Source organism: Ochotona princeps, chromosome 6 (genome assembly GCF_030435755.1).
Source record: "Ochotona princeps isolate mOchPri1 chromosome 6, mOchPri1.hap1, whole genome shotgun sequence".
Classification (NCBI taxonomy): domain Eukaryota; kingdom Metazoa; phylum Chordata; class Mammalia; order Lagomorpha; family Ochotonidae; genus Ochotona; species Ochotona princeps.
The window spans coordinates 6840378-6858913 of record NC_080837.1 but is presented as its reverse complement, the minus strand read 5'-3'; the positions used below and the strand labels follow the sequence as shown (position 1 = coordinate 6858913).

General features: G+C 46.5%; 1 protein-coding gene across 4 annotated transcripts in view; it reads left to right on the top strand.

The window, feature by feature from the left end:
• CPEB1 (cytoplasmic polyadenylation element binding protein 1) overlaps window positions 1-18536 on the top strand; it is an 88495-nt gene that overhangs the window by 23261 nt on the left and 46698 nt on the right. For all 4 annotated transcript variants that reach the window (XM_004594597.2, XM_004594595.2, XM_058665520.1 and 1 more), the window contains exon 2: window positions 942-1116. Coding sequence is in view for 2 of the 4 variants with exons in the window: in XM_004594595.2 (XP_004594652.1) it covers window positions 942-1116 (175 nt within the window). In the remaining 2 variants the exon portion in view is untranslated. The remainder of the gene's footprint in view (window positions 1-941; window positions 1117-18536) is intronic.

The following is an 18536-nucleotide window of genomic DNA, read 5'->3' as shown; positions in this document are numbered from 1 at the left end:
GTCGAGCCAGCATGCCAGCCAAAAACCAAAAAAAAAAAATTTTAGTAAAAATAATAAATCTTTAAAAAGTCAAATATACAGAGAGGAGGAAAAACAGAGGAAGATCTTCTGTCCAATGATTCATTCCCTAAGTGGCCGCAACGGCTGGAACTGCACTGAACCAGAGCCAGGAGCCTCTTCTGGGTCTCCCATGTGGGTGCAGGGTCCCAAGGCTTTGCGCCGTCCTCAACTGCTTTCTCAGACCATAAGCAGAGAGCTGGATGGGAAGCGCTGCCACCAGGACACAAACGGTTACCCATATGGGATCCCGGTGCTTGCAAGGCAAGGACTTTAGCTGCTAGGCTACCGTGCCGGGCCTAAGAACCCAAATTTTCAAAACTGCATTGTGAAAGTATAACTTACATATCATAAGTATTTTAACATCTTCAGTTATACAGCCACCACATTAATTTTAGAATCTATTATCTCAGGAGTGACCTTATTGTACGGATTAACTGCCCCTCTGGTCTCTCCCATTCCCTTCCCAGTACGGCTGATTTTCGGGTTTGTTCATTCTGGGTATGTCATATAAATAGGTCCAGATGATGATGTCCTCTGTGACTGGCTTCTTTCACCTGATGTGTTTTGAGGTTTGTCTGTTGTAGCATGAGTCAGTACTGCGTTCCTTTACGTTGCAGAGTCAGATATGAACCTGATCCACCTGCTGCCACGTGCCCTACTAAATGATGGTGATGGAGGAAGTAGCCTTTCTGTTTTGGTGTTTTTCCTTCTTAGAGTCTCTGAGTACCTTGTTGATAGTCAATATTTGAGGTATAAATAAAGTAACATGGACTTTGTTTTTTTATCAAGTTCAAGTTAACTTTGTCAGCTGTGGCACTGGGACAAAGGGAGAGAGCAGCTGGGTCCCAGTGTGAAGAGCTCAGTGTGTTCTCTGTCTCTAGGAAGAAGACGTGGGAAGGAGACAAGATTGCTGGGACAACCAAGAAGCGCCTGCACTCTCCACCTGTAGCAATGCCAGTATCTTTCGAAGGATCAATGCCATATTGGACAACTCTCTGGATTTGAGCAGAGTCTGCACCACACCCGTAAACAGGAGGGTTCATGATCATTTGCCAGGTGATTCAGAGTGGAACACGGAGGCCCTGGGTTTGTGTACAGGTAGTGCTGGTAGGAGTACTGCCCTGGGAATTGTGTGCAGAGTGGCACCGAGTCTGACACCTGTCCCTCTGGTTTCCTGTGTGCATTGAGTCTTCTGTGAATAAAGGCCATCTTTGTTTAGAATATAGGAATCTGTTATGTGAGTTGCAGAAAGACTGGGTGAAAAACAGGCCAGAATTAACCAGAGTATTTATGTAAAGTTTCTTGAGACTTACATATTATAGGCTTTTCTGGTAGCCACGTTAAAAAATTAGAAGGAAACATGAAATCATTTTATGTCACCTCGTGAACAGAAATACTGTGCCAGCCTTTGGCCAATAGAAAAATGTATTAATGAGATACTGTCTTTTGTTCATACTTAAGCCTGAAAATCCCGGGTGTGTGTTATACTTAGAAGATGTCACAATGTGAACTAGGTCTGTTGCATATTCTCAGTAGCCACGTATGACTTACAGCTACCATATTGGACAGTGCAGCTCCTGGATGTTTTAATAATTTGTAAGCATGAGTTCAGATGAAGCAGCATTAAGGTCTCGGGTTGTCGGATGCCCCGCTGAGTGTTAAAGGGGGGGCCCAGGTGTCTGGAAGGAGGTAAGGGTGTCCTGAGAGTTCTCTTAATCTTCTGTGGGTTTTGCATTGCATAACAAGACTGTTGAGGGAATGGTTTTTGTCTGTTATTTTAGATGAAAGAATATTTTTTAAACATTTTTAGATGGACCTTGAAAGAGTTGGGCAATAACAAGCATTCTCAGAACTGGGACTGATAATTGCTGTTTTTAAATTATAAATTCTTAGGTTGATGTGTTTTTTTTTTTAAACTTGGCCTTGGGAAGAATTCCCACAAAGATGCAGGAATATAAAGAATTCCCACAAAGATGCAGGAATATGTGAGTATCTGGTAGCCAGACATTCATAGGAGAGACTCCTTGACACAGGGACTGATTTGGGGCATCTATGGAGTTTTCAGGAAGGCTCACAGTGGGGAGCACCCGTCTCCTCAGATCATGAGCCAGTACCCTGCTCCAGGAGCTTATGCCAAGTTAAAAACTCAGGGGAGAGTTCTTGGTCCTAGTAAGTGTTGGTTTGGTTTGTTTGTTTGTTTGGTTTTGTGTGTGTGTGTGTGTGTGTGTGTGTGTGTGTTTTCCTTTGAGAAAATGCATGAATTATATTCCAATGAGAGTGGCACTCAGCACTGGCTTTGATATCATTGGAAAATGCTTTTTGGCGAATGCTAGGTCATTGCACCATCCAGGTGAGAGGACCCATGGCCCAATGAGAGAGGAGCTCTCGGGAAAGGCAAACATACGGAGAGGAGGAGAGACGGAGAGAAAGAACTTCCTTCCACTGATTGACTCCTCAAGTGGCCATAATGGCTAGAGCTGCGCCAGTGCGAAGCCAGGAACTTCCTCCAGGTCTCCCACACAGGCACATGGTCCCAAGGCTTTGGGCCGTCCTCAACTGCTATCCCAGGCCACAAGCAGGGAGCAGGATGGGAAGCAGGGCTGCTGGGATTAGAACTGGTGCCCATATGGGATCCCAGTGCTTGCAAGGCGAGGAGTTTAGCTGCTAAGCTACCATGCTGAGCCCCTGTTTGGTAATATTTGAAAATTTTAGCAATAGTTCTTATCTTTTGGAAAAGGGGTAAAGATGGAATTCTGTACATGCTGCACCCATTTCCGCTCTTGCTAGCATCTTATGTAGTGCAGTACATTTGTCATGCCTAATGAATTCATGTCAGTGCTGGCAGTCCAAACTTTATTTTGATTTCCTAATTTCTACACAGTATCTTCTCTGTATCTGGATCCCATCCAGGATATCACAGTACCTTGTGTCATCATGCCTCCTTAGGTTCTGTAAAACATGTCAGTTCTCAGACTTTTGCTTGTTTCTGATCGTCATGAAAGTTATAGTCCTGGTCACACTTGAGAAGTCACAGGGCTATGTACAGACATGTACACAGGTGTTCATAATGTCTTCTAAGAGATTTTTATTGTAAAGTCAGATGAATAGAGAAAGGAGGAGAGACAAGAAGTTCCTCCGTCGCTGAATCACTCACCGAGTGTCAGTAATGGCCGGAGCTGCTCCAATCCAAAACTGGGAGCCTAGAGTCTCTTTCAAGTCTCCCATGCGGGTTCCAAGGGTTTGGGCCATCCTCAACTGCTTCCCCAGACCACAAGCAGGGAGCTGGATGGGAAATGGGGCCACTGGGATTAGAACTGGTGCCTGTATGGGATCCTGAAGCATTCAAGGCAAGAACTTTAGCTAGGCTACCATGCCGGGCCCCATAGTGTCTTTATGACAGCCCCAACTGGGAACAGGCTGCATGTCCACCAACAGGTGAATTGGCACACAAATTGCTGTTTCCTTTTTTTTTAATTGCAGTATTCCTATGTAAAGGAACCCAACTTGGTGGTGAAGGGGAATTAACTGTTGATGTTTGGTGTGTGGGTAAATCTCAGGGTAGCAGCTCAGTGAAAGAATCCAGGCAGGAGAGAGATACACTGTGTGATTCTGTTTTCATGTAGTTCTAGGAAATGCCAACCTATAGCAGCAGAGTAAATCAGTGTCTGCCAGGGGAGCGTGGCCCAGGAACAGGGGTGGAGTGGGGAGGGGCGTGCAGGGGCGCGCTGGAGCTGTGGATGCCTGTGTTCCCCTGATGAAACTGTTTCATGGGAGAGGGGGTGTGTGTAGGTAGAAACATAGCAAATTACAGTATGTACTGTTGATTGCAGGTTTTGCCATTAAAGCTGTTAATAATTCTTAAACAGTAGTTATCTCTGAATGGTAGGATTTGCATGCATACTTTCATTGAAGAGTGGGGAATAGAGAGATCTTCCATCTGTGGGTTCTCTTCCCCAGATAACTACAACTGCTAAATCTGGGCCTGACCAAAGGCAGGCACTCCACCCACATCGCCTACATGGGCCGCAGGGCCCCCGGCACTTGAACAACCTTCCTCTATGTTGCAGGCATGTTACAGGAAGCTGGACTGGAAGCAGAGCAGCTAGGACCTGAGCTCATGCACAAGGATGGGGTTTCCCCTGTGGGGCTGCAAGTGGCAGCTTGACCTGTTGTGTCAACTGTGTCATCTCCTGAGTACACTTTGTTAGGGCTGTTCACTGTGTTTCACAGTAGAGCATTGGATGTGAGGGCGATTTGGCTGCGACATCTGTCACCTCATTGATTGCCAGGGTTGATTTGGCTGATTTGGCTGGCTAAGGTGGGTGTCCCCTTCCTCCCTCACTCACCACTCCATGTGCGTCCCTCCCGAAGCTGCGCTCAGACCGAGAGAACGACCATCCCCGCTAGAGGAGAACCGGGCTTTCGTCAAGGGTATGCGTGTAGCTGTGTTCCCCTGCTAGATCCTCCAAACAAGCTCTCAAAGTAGAGCATTAAATTAGACCTGTGTACTTAGTCATAAATTTTTAACAAATTGCGTGTTTTGACACACTCATTGCAGACCTTTGTTTAGGGAATATCAATATCAAAGAAAAATTTGATACCTGTGTCTACTCTCACTCCCCCAAAATTTGTGTCTTCCCTTACGTGTTTTTATACTTTGTGTATTATGTTCATAAACATTGTTTTGAGCCTTTGTAGTCCTAGGTAAATGAAACCGATTTCTAGGAAAGTGAACAATTGAAGTATGAAGCTGAGTAAGTTTTCTCAAAGCATATCTCTCCAAGCTCACATCCAGAAACAGAATGTTGCCAGCACCTGAGCAAAGCCCTGCTGCCTCCTGCCGGGTGGTAGGGGTGTAAAGCACCACACAGATTGCATGACATGCATGTCTTGATGGCACTGCATTTTTCCGTGATACCATGTTTACAGTGTGTTCATGTTGGTATTTCCAAGACAAATCAGTACGTTTTAAGTGCTCTATGGTAGTAATTTAAGGGTAATAAATGTGGTATCTTTCCCTTTACTGGGGAGAGTTCAGATCTATTAGAATATTTTGTTATTTTATATACAGTATTTGTATGATTTTTCCTTGTCTATGTCTCCTTGTGTATAGCTAACGAGTTATTTTGGCATATGTATGTAGATGTAAGTTTCCCTGTATATTTCAAAAAGCTCAAAGGGGAAGCAGCATTAAAAGTATTTTGATGTAAAGAAAATTTGAAATCCATAGTTTTATGTAATAGGTATTTTCTGTAAGTTTGTTGAAGGCATCTCATATTGTCTTCAAATTTTAACTTGCTTACTTTCATTTTAAAGACTTATTTATTTTACTGTTTGAAAGGGATGGAGATATCTTCCATCCTCTGGTTCACTTCCCACATGTCCATGACAGTCAAGTCTAGCCAGCCCAAGCCAGGAGCCGAGAACATCATCCAGCGTTCTCAGTGGAAGGCAGGGGCCAAGCACTTGGACCAACTTCACTGCTTTCCCAGGTGCATTAGCAGAGGGCTGGATCAGAAGTAGAGCAGCCGGGACTTGAACTGGATTTCATGTGGGATGCTGGTGTTGCTGATGACAGCTTAACAGATTGCACTACAGTGACCTCCAGCCCTCTTCCCTCTTTAAATATTCAGTTGAAAGGTAGAGGAAGAGAGGAAGAGACAGATCTTCTGCCCACTAGTTTACTCCCAGTATTGCCACAGTGGCTTGAGTTGGACCAAGCCAAAGCCAAGAACCTGCAGTTCCATCCAAGACCTCCCCTGTGGGCTGCAGGAGCCCATGCACTTGGGCGATCCTCTGCAGCCTTTTGAACTGTTAGCGAGGAGGTGGATTGGAAGAGGAGCCGCTGGCACCCCAACAAGCACTTCTTGGGATACCAGGGTCACAGGCCACAGCTTGACCTGTTGCGTTTCAGCAGCACCAGCCTCACTTTAAAAAAAAAAAAAAGGCAATTTTGTAATTACTTGCAAGATCTTTCTCTACCTTTCATCTGTTGAACGATTTCCCAAGTGCTTGCAGCAGCCAGGGCTGGACTGGGAGCCGTGTCCTCCATCTGGGTCTCTAGCTTGAGTGGCAGTAACCCATATGCATGAGCCATGACCTGCTGCCTTGGGTGAAAATTAGCAGGAAGCTGAATTCAGGGACGGAGCCAGGACTCAGGCAGACATCCCAGGTGGTGTGAGAACCCCACCAAAGGCCTGGCCTGAAATGGCTTTGAAAAGCGTGCAGCAGTTTACAAATTCTGCCAGTATTTCGTCATGTTTTCTCCATTTCTCTGGTCATACTTCCGAGCTTTGTTCCAAAGTTAAAAACATGTGGTACGTATGATCTGGCATTGGTTCAGGAATCTTGCTGCCCCAGGCTGTCTCTTTAGATCCCATGTATATTGCCCATTATGGTCAGTGGTTTAGATCAAGTCACACAGGGAACGTGCCCAGGACTTTATTGTCATCTGCCAAAGGAGGCCCTGATCTTTTCAAGGGCAGCTAGACTGTCGACTTCAAGACCCTTTTTACTTCTTCCTCCTCCCATATCGTGTAGCCTTAGCTCTGTGGAATGGGGCAGGATCCTTCTCAATCCCTCTCCTTTGTTGATGACCTGCTATATTATGTTGTAAATGTGTATACTTTACAAATGTGAACTAGAGGGTAGGGGGGATTGGGGGGGCCCTGGAATCCCTTGACTTGTCAGACTGAATCTATACAAAATAAAGTAGGAGAATTGGATGCAATGAGCTTGGAACAGTCCTGGGTTCTGCACTGGCTCTGACCTTGGCCAATTCCAAGTGTGTTTCTTGGTTGACGTTAGCACCCAATTACAGGAGAATTGTCAAACTGGGACTTACAGTAATGCAGGTAGCTAAAGCTGCTGGCAGGGAGTCTGATGGTTGAGTAATTTTTACTAGGTTCTTAGACTTTCGTTGCTTCTGTTTCATTCTTACACTAATTGGCTTGGCTTCTTGAAATTATTAAACAGGAAACTGTCTAACAATTATCTATTTTAATGTCACCTACTGAAGACCCAGGTAAGAAACAGATGAGCAGGCCCTCAGAGGTTCTCTGGCGAACATGTTCATCTCCCTGCCCTCAGCACAGGCTTCATCTTTCTGTAGTGGTCTCTGTTTAGACTCTGGTCTTCAATACCATATGTCTTCTCTCACAGCCAGCTAGTTTGTGGAAGTCAGCTGTGTTACCGTGTTAAAATCCCAAACTGTATGTACAGTGCGTGGTTTCTCAGTTGCAGTAGTTGGCCTTTGGGTGGTTTCTAGGACTTTTGATTCTTATGCAGTGGAGCTGTGAACATTCTTGTCTATGCATCCTGGCACACACACGGTTTTGGAAGTGGATCCTGGAGTAGACTGGGTATTCAGGTTTTGTAGGTAACACCAAACTCTCCAGAGAAGTTGGGCCAGTTTACAGTCCTACCCACAGGGCGTGCCAGCTGCTTCACAGCTTTCCCGATTACTGCTGTTTCAGTCCTTTTTGAGTCCTGTTCTTGTATGTTGAGACCTCTTAGTGGGTTTAACCTTGTGTTTTCCTGTTTTCTGGCAGCACTTTCAGGTCTTTATTGGCCTTTTTTTTTTTTTAAGGATTTACTTTTATTGGAAAGTCAGATATACAGAGAGGAAGATCTTCTGTCCGATGATTCACTCCCAAGGCAACTACAATGATCAGAACTGCGCTGATCCGAAGCCAGGATCCAGGTGCCTCTTCTGTGTCTCCCACACGGGTGCAGGGTTGCAAGGCTTTGGGCTGTCTTCGAATGCTTTTCCAGGCCACAAGCAGGGAGCTCGATGGGAAGCAGAGCTGCTGGGATTAGAACTGGCGTTTATTGGCCATTTTGATTGCTGCTATGTAGTATGCTTGTCCAGAGTCTTTGCATTCTTTGCCTGATAACTCTCAATTCTTATTTTCATCTTTATTTGAGAGAGAATTTTCTTTTGCTGATCATTAACAGAGAAGTTGGGCCTGTAGCACAGTTAGCTAAGCCTCTGCCTATAGCACCAGCATTCTATATGGGCCCTGGTTCGGGTCCCAGCAGCTCCACTTCTGATCCAGCTTCCTGCTAATGGCCTGAGAAGGTAGTGAAGGATGACCAAAGGTCTTGGACCCCTGCACCCACTTGGGAGACCTAGAAGAAGCTCAGCTGTGGTTGTTGCAGCCATTTGGGGAGTGACTCAACAAAGGGAAGATTTTTTTTTTCTCTTTCATTTGAAAAATCTTAAACAAAAATAAAAAACATGGGAGTGGGGGGTTGTGCTGAACTGGCCTGAACCAGTCCTTACATGGTATGAAGGCAGCAGCTTAGCCCGCTATATCATGATCCCAGCCCTCAAATCAGGTTTTTTATTTGCTTGCTTTAAGATTTATTTTTGAAAGACTTGGAGGAGAAATACAATAAATTAAAAAAAAAAAAAAGACTTGAAGGAGGCCTTCCATCCAGAGGGTTCACTCCTTAAGTGGCCACTGGGACTGGACCAGGTCATAGCGAGGAGCCAGGATTTTCATCTAGGTCTCCCATGTGGGTGGCAGCAGCCACCCTTGGGTCATCTTGCACTGCTCTCCCAGCATTTTCAGGAGGAAAGTGAATCGGAAGTGGAGCAGCTAATGCTCAAATCAGCGCTTATGGGATGCAGGTGTCGCAGGTGCCTTCACCTGCTGAAGCCCACAGTACTGGCCCCAGTGACGTCTCAGTCCGTATCAGATGCTGGCCCCACGTGATTCACCAAATGTGTGTTGCGAACATGGCCCATTTGGGAGCTTGCCTGTGTAGTCTTCTAATACTCTCTTTTTGATTGTTCATGTAAAGATACCTCCAGTTTATTGATCCTTACAGTTAATATTTCCATGGCAGAGTTAACATCTTTTTTCTTTTTCAAGAAAATAGGCTAATTCTTCTGAGAAACTTTAATATTTTTAAAATTTATTTTACTTGAGGGCCGGGCGGTGTGGCCTAGTGGTTAAAGTCCTCGCCTCGAACGCCCCAGGATCCCATATGGGCACCGGTTCTGGTCCCAGCAGCTCCACTTCCATCCAGCTGCCTGCTTGTGGCCTGGGAAAGCAGTCGAGGACGGCCCAATGCATTGGGACCCTGCTCCCGCGTGGGAGACCCGGAAGAGGTTCCTGGTTCCCGGCATCGGATCGGCACAGCATCGGCCCGTTGCGGCTCACTTGGGGAGTGAATCATCGGACAGAAGATCTTCCCCTCTCTCTCCTCCTCTCTGTATATCTGACTTTGTAATAAAAATACAGAGAGGAGGAGAGACAGAGAGGAAGATCTTCCGTCCGATGTTTCACTCCCCAAGTGAGCCGCAACGGGCCGGTGCGCGCCGATCCGATGCCGGGAACCAGGAACCTCTTCCGGGTCTCCCACGCGGGAGCAGGGTCCCAATGCATTGGGCCGTCCTCGACTGCTTTCCCAGGCCACAAGCAGGGAGCTGGATGGGAAGTGGAGCTGCCGGGATTAGAACCGGCGCCCATATGGGATCCCGGGGCGTTCAAAGTGAGGACTTTAGCCACTAGGCCACGCCACCGGGCCCAAAATAAATAAATCTTAAAAAAGATTTGATAGGTACAATCTTCAAATCTTCAAAAAAAGCTAGGTGGGGAGACAGATCTTCCACCCACAGATTCACTTCCCAAATGGCTGAAACAGCCAGGGCTGAGCCAGGTTGACCCAGAAGCCTAGAGATCTATCTAGGTCTCCTACATATGGGTGACAAGGGCCCAAGTATGTGAGCCTTCCTGTGCTGCTTTCCCAGGTGCAACATCAGTGACCTGGATTGGAAGTGGAACAACCAAGACTTGAACCAGCTCACACTTGGAATGCTATGTCACAGGCTGTGACTTAGCCCATTGCGTCACATCATATGGCTGACCCAATTTGTTTTGATAATGTTGTGAACAGTATTTTAAGATGGTTTCCTGTTGCCGGCACTGTGGCGTAGTAAGCTAATCCTCTACTGTTAGCACCAATGTCCCATATGGGCACCAGTTCATGTTCTGGATGCTCCAATTCCCATCCAGCTCTCTGTTTCTGGCCTGGAAAAGCAGTGGAGGATGGTCCAAGGTTTTGGGCCCCTGCACCCACATGGGAGACCTGGAAGAAGCCAGGTTCTCAGCTTTCCGTCCAGTTCCATGCTAATGACCTGGGAGGGCAGTGGAGGATGGGCAAAGTCTTTGGGCTGCTGCCATGCACGTGGGAGACCCAGAGGAAGCTCCTAACTCCTGGCTTCAGTCTGGCCCTGGTCCAGCCATTCAGGCATTTGAGAAATGAACTAGTGGATGGAAGATTTCTCTCTACTTCTCCTTTCTCTGTTTTAAGGGGAAAAAATGTGCCTTCCAAATAAAAATAATAAAAATTTTTAAGATGTTTCCTAATTGTTTGTTCATAATTAAAAATAAAAACTTCGAGTGTTGACCATGCATCTGTGCAGTGACCTTGCTAAGTTTCCATGTAAATGATAATAGCTTACTTAAAACTGCTTTCTTCTTTAACCTTTAGGATCACGTTGTTGGGAAAAGATCCCTTTCAGTCCTTCTGGTTTGCCTTTTCCCACACCTAACACTTGTAACTCTTTACAAGGAGTTAAGAGATCACCATCTGGGTGTGCTTTTTGCCTTAGAGAAGTTATACAAGTGGAACTTCACATCAGAGGAAACTTCAAATTTTATGGATAACCTTTATTTGATTATGTAAATTTATTTCAGAATTCACTGAGAAAATAAAAAAATCTTTCAGCATTAGATGGGTTTTATTTTTTGCAAAAAAAAATTTTTTTTTAATGACATTCAGGATAGAATCCCAAAATAAAACGAACATTGCATTTCTGGAATAAATCCAAATGGCTTGTTGTTTTTGTTGGGGACGGAATGAGCAGGCCCATCTACTGGTTCAATACCCACAATCCTGCCTGCCGTGGCCAGCTTGGGAGCTGAGTGCCAGCCGAGTGCATGGCAGTACCTCGCAGTGTGGGCAGTGGCTGGAATCTGGAGTCGGGAGCCAGGCCCTGCAGTGCAGTGTCCAGGCACCCTAAACAGCATCTCATTTGCTAGGCCCAGTGCCCCTGTTCAGTGTCTTAAGTAGTATGGTGTTGCTGGATTTGGCTGCCAAATGTTGCCTTTAGGGTCCTAGCGATCTGAGAGATGAGCAGGCTGTTCTGAAAGGATCCTTGGTGTTAGAGTCGTGTTAGTTTCTTGAAACAGATGGGGGAAGTTCTTGTTTGTTTGGAAAACCTTATTAAAAGTACGGTGTTCTGCTGTAAACTTCGGTTAATTTGTTCCTAATATTATATGACCCTAGGGTTAGTTTTTGGCCTGAAGAAGAGATTTTTTAAAAGTTATAATACACCTACTTCTTCAAATACTTTGTGTTTCTTGGAGTTTGGAAAGTTGTGCTTTTCAGGGAGTTGCCTTATTTAGCTTTTCAGACATGCTAGCATACATTTACGTGTAATAGCCTTTTCTGATGTTTTAAAGTTAGGTGTTTCCGATTTTGGCAAGTTGCTTCCTTTTTTTTTTGTTTTGTTTTACTAATTTTTTTAATGACTTGGATTTTTTTCTTCCATTTTCTTTAGATTTAATGTACTGTATTGTTTTTCCTGAACTATGGAGAATGTTTTTTTTTTTTGATCATTGTTTAGAGACAATATTTACCTATGGTGTATCTACCATTTGAAAACAATTAAGTAGGGTGTTTGTTTCACGTTATTCAACAGGTTAATTCCACAGCATTGCCCTCGCTCCTAAATTAAACAGTGTACCAATATTCCCCTCAGCAGCGCCCGCTCTACCTTTGCCCCTTTCCCTGGAAGCTTCCTGTCTGATTTGCTTGAGTAGATGGAAGGTCTTTCTTAAGCTCTGCCTTCCGAATAAATCTTGTAAGTTACATATTAATTTGAAAGGGTGAAAGAAAGCTCTCCCATCTGCTGATTCACCCTCCCCCCACCCCCGGATAACTGCAGTGGCGAAGGCTGATCCAGGCTGGAGCTAGAAGCCTGACCCTCCAGCCTGGTTTCCCACGTGGGTGGCAGACACAAGTGCTTGGACCAACCACCACTGCCTTCCTGGTTGCATTCACAGGGAGCTGAGTCAGAAGCAGAGCTGGTGGGACTTGAACCAAGCACTATGTTGAGATGGTGACAGCTTACTTAGCCGACTGTGCCAAAATGCCAACTCCTGTGTTTGAGGATTTATCCGTATGATACGGTTAGATTCGCCGACCACTAGGGAAGAACACATCAGCTGCATATAGAAAAGAATTTAGATGGCCTTTGTTCCAGGAAACTTTGGTCATGGGCTTCCCTTCCCTGTGTAGCAGAAAGAGTGTAAAGCAGGGGAAAAGGAAGAGCCAATAGACGCGCAAGGGATTTTTAAACCCCTCTTGACATGGAAGCTGAAGTGGGGGGTCATTTTGGCCCTGATCTGGTGAGCGATATTGGCTTGTGTCTATCATTGGCGTGGCAGTGATTTCACTGCCTCAGGGTCCCACCAGAATTCTGTTTGCCCTTCTGGATGGTAGCTGAGACTTGGCTCCAAGCAAGCGCTGTCCTCCTCTGGTAACCATGGCAACCATCAGATACCAGAAGTTTTCATGGTATGAAGTCGATCAGTTGATAGACAGTAGGCTGTTATTGCTAATATTTACCCAAGTTTCTGTGTGAAAATGTTTGTTATCCTGTGAATACTCAGCTATGGGCCACGGGAACGTGATGCTCGCCTGTGAGGAACTGCACCACTTGACATTCCAATACTGCACATTCCTTAGCTGCTCCACTTGACATTCCTACAGCTGAGTAGGACTGCTTGACTTTTTGTACATCCTCATAAACATTTTCTTTTTAAGATTTATTTGTTTTTTTAAAAATATTTTATTATTATTGTAAAGCCGGATATACAGAGAGGAGGAGAGACAGAGAGGAAGATCTTCCATCTGATGTTTCACTCCCCAAGTGAGCCGCAGTGGGCCGGTGCTGCGCCGATCTGATGCCGGGAACCAGGAACCTCCTCCGGGTCTCCCACGCAGGTTCAGGGTCCCAATGCATTGGGCCGTCCTCGACTGCTTTCCCAGGCCACAAGCAGGGAGCTGGATGGGAAGTGGAGCTGCCGGGATTAGAACCGGTGCCCATATGGGATCCCGGGGCGTTCAAGGTGAGGACTTTAGCCGCTAGGCCACGCCGCTGGGCCCGAGTCTAATGGTTTCTTACATAGAGTGTGTATTCGTATCTTACATACTCGCTAAAAACCCATCCTGCAAATCTAACTGTACATTATCATTTGGGGATTTTTAAAAGGTTTCATTACAAAATTTGAAGGTCAAAGAGGGAGACAAAAAGCGCTTTCCACCTGCTGGTTCACTTCACCTGGCTGCGACCAGCAGGGCTGGACCAGGCCATAGTCAAGAGCTGTGGTGAACTCCTTCTGGGTCTCTCACATGGGTGGCAGGCTCTGAAGACGGGAGCCATCTTCGGCGCTCCCGGGCTGATCTGTTGCTTTTACTAATCCAGAGATGGATTGCAAGTCTAGTGCAAGTAGCTGTTACAAGAACAAGCCCGTATGATATGCCAGGGTTGTGGGTTGGCAGCTTTACTGTATCACACCATAATACACCTGCATTTAAATGTTTTCATTTATCTATACTTAATATGCCATGCTGTTTTTTCTTCATCACTACCAGGATGCTGGCAGCTTTACCCATTATGCCACAGTGCTAGCCTCTGGCACTCCTTCTTACTTCATTGCATTCAGACTGCTGTCTAGTAGTCCTTGATTTCAGCAAAAGATTCCTTTTATTATTTATTGTAGGGTGTCTACATAACTGACACACTTAGTTATTTTCCTGGAAATGTATTGATTTCTGTATTTTTTTAATATTTACTTATTTTTATTACAAAGTCAGATATATGGAGAGAAGGAGAGACAGAGGAAGATCTTCTGTCCAGTGATTCATTCCCCAAATGACCGCAACAGCCGGTGCTGTGCCGATCCAAAGCCGGGAGCCAGGAACCTCTTTCACGTCTCCCACACGGGGGTGCAGGGTCCCAATGCATTGGGCCATCCCCGACTGCTTTCCCAGGCCACAAGCAGGGAGCTGGATGGAAGTGGAGCTGCTGGGACCAGAACCAGCGCCCATATGGGATCCCGGGGCATTCAAGGCGAGGACCTTTAGCCACTAGGCCATGGCGCCAGGCCCGATTTCTGTATTTTTGCATGGAAATTTTGCTGTTAATAAAATTCTTGGCTGGTGGTGTATGTGAGGGCCAAGTGTGTGGTGGACAGGTTGACCTGGGCTGCAGCACTCACTGATTTGCATAGGGGACAGAGCTAGAGACAGAATTGACCTGGCAGTTGTCACTGCCACTGTGTGCAAGCTGATGTGGGTGATGGACAGAGCTGGACCCCTTGCTAGCAAGCGCACACAGGGGTTAGGTCTGGGATCACTTCAGGTGAGGATTCTTTGGGGATCCTCCCAACTGAACCGCTGAACCGAGAACTCCAACTACCGGGAGAATTTCAGGGTCTGTGGTCTGACTGTGGAGTGCATGCTTCAGAGCTGGTCCACCTCAGTGGCTTGGGCGGAGCAGTGGACCACATACCCCGATGCAAATGGAGGATTTGGCAGTCCAGTGGAGCCTGCAGAGGACATCTAGTACTTTAGTAGAGGAAGAGAAGCTTCCTTCTCTCCCAGCCAAGTGCTGATAGTGAATACCTAGGTAAATGGAAACTGTAAGGTGGACTTTGTCAGCCGGTGGACCTTGGAAGGATTTCCTCATCCTTGGATGTCAGAGATTGACAGCATTTCAGAGCTATCCAAACCACCTAAACAGAACCCTCAGAGCATGCTCCATGTCTGGGACCCTGGGATGATGTCAGGTGGCCATTCCCCTTCCCAGAGTACTGAGGTGGTGGAGGCTAAGTGTGTCTTCTCTGCCTACCTTCCCCCAGATACAGGAAGAAGAAAAAGAAAATGTGGAAGCAGTGGTCTCACCCACTTTCCTGTAACCCTCAACACTTTCCAACCTAACTAACTTTGTGAACATCATCAAAAAAGAACAAAATTAAAAATTAAACAATTGCTGGCTGGGGCAGGTTTTGTGCAGTGATTAACTGCTACTTGGGATTCTCGTGTGTTGGAGTGCAGGGGTTCAAGTTTGCCTTCAGTTTTTTTTTTTTAATTAATATTTAGCATTATGTGACAGTTTCATAGGCTTTTGCCTTCACTTTTTTAAGATTTATTTTTATTTTTATTGCAAAGTCAGATATATACAGAGGAGAGGAGAGACGGGAAGATCTCTTGTGTCCAGTGGTTCACTCCATAAGTAGCCACAAGGCCAGAGCTGAGCTGATCCCAAACCAGGAGCCAGATCCTCTTCCGGGTCTCGCAAATGGATGCAGGGGCCCAAGGCTTTGGGCTGTCCTCAACTGCTTTCCCAGGCCACAAGCAGGGAGCTGGATGGAGGTGGAGCTGCCGGGATTAGAACTGGTGCCCATGTGGCATCCTGGCATGTTCAGGGCGAGGACTTTAGCCGTTAGGCCACCTTGCCGGGCCCTTGCCTCCACCTTTGACCTTGCATCTTGCTAATGTGCACTCTGGAAGGCAGCACCCCTGTGAGACCAGAATGGAGTTCCAGGCTTTTGACTTGGTGCAGTCCCAACCCTGGCCCTTGGCAGGGCATTGGGGATATAAGCTGGCAGATAGAAGATCTGTACTCCCTTTTCTCCTTACCACATTGTAAGTAAATGAACACAAATAATTTTTAGAGAAATTCCTGGTTGAGTTTTTTTCTTTGAACATGTTGTTCTAGAAAAGCTGGTGAAATGAGTGAGATTGTGTCCCACTGACAGTTTATAAGACTGGACAGAGGTAATGGTGAGAGCAGAAATGAAGTTGTATTTCAATCCAAAAGAAACTGATGGGCCGGGAGCGAGGCCAAGGCACAGAGGTCTCCCGGCCTGGTGGGGTTGGTGTGTCCTCAACACGTTCTCTCCAAGGACCATGCGTGGTGCTTTAACACCAGTCAGTAGAGCCCTTTCTTGGCTGGCTTCTGCCAAAACCCAGTGTCTTGTCCACTGGCAGATATTTGTCATGAGGGGTTCCTGGCCCATTCTGTTCAGTGTGTGTGTGCTGGCGAGGAGCAGCAGGGATGGTGTTGCTCTGTCCTGCTTTGTAGACCCAAGCTCCCTCAGTGTCTTCCTGTTGCCTTCTAGCCTCACTGTGTCCATTTTTGAGAAATAATCTTGGGAGGGGATCCCTCTCTGATACATGGTGATGACTACTTTCTTGCCATTTTCTTTTTTTTAAAGATTTATTTATTTTTATTACAAAGTCAGATGTATAGAGAGGAGGAGAGACAGAGAGGAAGATCTTCCGTCCAATGATTCACTCCCCAAGTGACTGCAACAGCCAGTACTGTGCTGATCCAAAGCCCGGAACCAGGAACCTCTTCCGGGTCTCCCACGTGGGTGCAGGGTCCCAGTGCTCTGGGCCGTCCTTGACAGCTTTCCCAGGCCACAAGCAGGGAGCTGGATGGGAAGTGGAGCTGCCGGGGTTAGAACCGGCAGCCATATGGGATCCGGGGCGTTCAAGGCGAGGACTTTAGCCGCTAGGCCACGCCGCTGGGGCCCTTTCTTGCATTTTCAAGAGTCTGGATGTTCGAGGGTGAGAGGTAAAATTGTGTTTAAAACATAGGGAAGGAAAGATGAAGATCTTCCATTCATTCTTCCAATGATGCAATAGCCAGGGCTGGACTGGGCAGCCAGGAGTTTCATGCAGGTCTCCCATGTAAATACAGCTGCCCAAGGACTTGGCCAACTTCTGCTTTTCCAGGCACGTCAGCTGGGACATGAACCTGTGCCCACAGAGGACGCCAGCATCACAGACAGCAGTTTAACGAGCTGTGTCACCACGCCAGCCTGTCCCTGTTCATCTTTTTCACCCTCTTAGACTAGATAATTTTCAGTGGTCCCTTGTTAGGTTCACCAATTTTTTCTCTTGTTCCTACTTGCATCTGTTGAGTTTCTGTGGTGGATTTTTCAGTGATTAACTCATTCGTTTCACAGTCTCTTCTCTGTGTGCATTCTTACAGTTTTTTAAAAAATTGCTTGAAAGGTGAAATACAGAGATAGAGATTGAAGGATTCACTCCCCAAATGATCACAATGCTTGGGACTGGGACGGGCCAAAGGCAGGAGCCTGGTGCTTCACCAGAGTCTCCCACATGGATGGAGGATCTTGGCTTCTTGGATCCTAACCCACTGTTTTCCAGGGTGCATCAATAGGGGGCTGCATCTGAAGCAGAACATCAGGCATTTGAATCAGTGCACTGATTTGGGGTGCTGGCATTGCAGGCGGCAGCTTAACCTGTGCCAACACCACTGGCCTAAGTTTGATCATTTTTAGAGAGACAACATTCTCATATTACCTTTTGAGTCTTTAGATACTATGATTGCTCGAAGTCTGTGCCCGGTACGGGTATTGTCTGACTAAGCATGTCTGTGCCCGGTACGGGTATTGTCTAAGCGTGTCTGCCCCCGGTACGGGTACTGTCTGACTAGGCATGTCTGCACCCAGTACGGGTACTGTCTGACTAGGTGTTCTGCCCCCGGTACGGGTACTGTCTGACTAGGCGTGTGTGCCCCCGGTACGGGTACTGTTTGGCTTTTGTCAGGAATGATTTCTATTGATTGTGTTTTCCGCCTGCGGATGGATGACCTGTGTTTTCTTGATTCTTTGCATATCTTGTAAATTTTTCTTTGGAAATTGAGTGGTTCAAATCACATGGCAGTTCTGAAAAATAGGTCAGGCCTCATCTCTAGGTAGAAAAATTTGTGTTGCTTAGTGACTTTTCGTCTGTAGAATCTGAGTTTGTTTTTGTTTTTGTTTTTGTTTTTTTAATGTGGCTGCTGAGGATCCTCCTTGGTTTATCTTCACAGGCAGCTAAGAATTGGACAGATTGCTTTACGCACCTGGACCCAGGGAGAGTCTCAGGGGTGCGTGGATGCCAGGGAGTCAGGCAGGCTCTCGAGTCTGAGCCAGACGGTGTGCAACTGCAGTTGGCATCACTTCTGTTTCCTCGGCAGCTCCAGGTCAGCCAGGGAGTTTAGGGTTGCCTTTGGCCTTTTCTAAGCGTGCAAGTGGCCTGTTAGGACTATATTGAATGTTTTGAGCTCTCCTATAGGTATTTCATTCCCCAGATTTTTAAGTTTGCTTTTGATTGTTTCATAGGTCTCCTCCTGGTAAGTGGCTGTTCTGCTGGGTAGCTCTGCAGTCCATCACGTAGATCGAGAGTGGGGTCCTGCAGGAAGCATCCCAGAGGTCGGTCAGGACCGCTGTCTGGGGGTGGCGTTTGTGCCACCTTTGCTGTGCCCTGTTCATGGTTGGCCAGGCTCCTGATGTTCTCCGAGATTGCACACTGTTGATTTTTCAACGTCACAGCAGAGCAAGAGGGAGGGGTGATGCAGAAGACCACAAAGCCAGTGT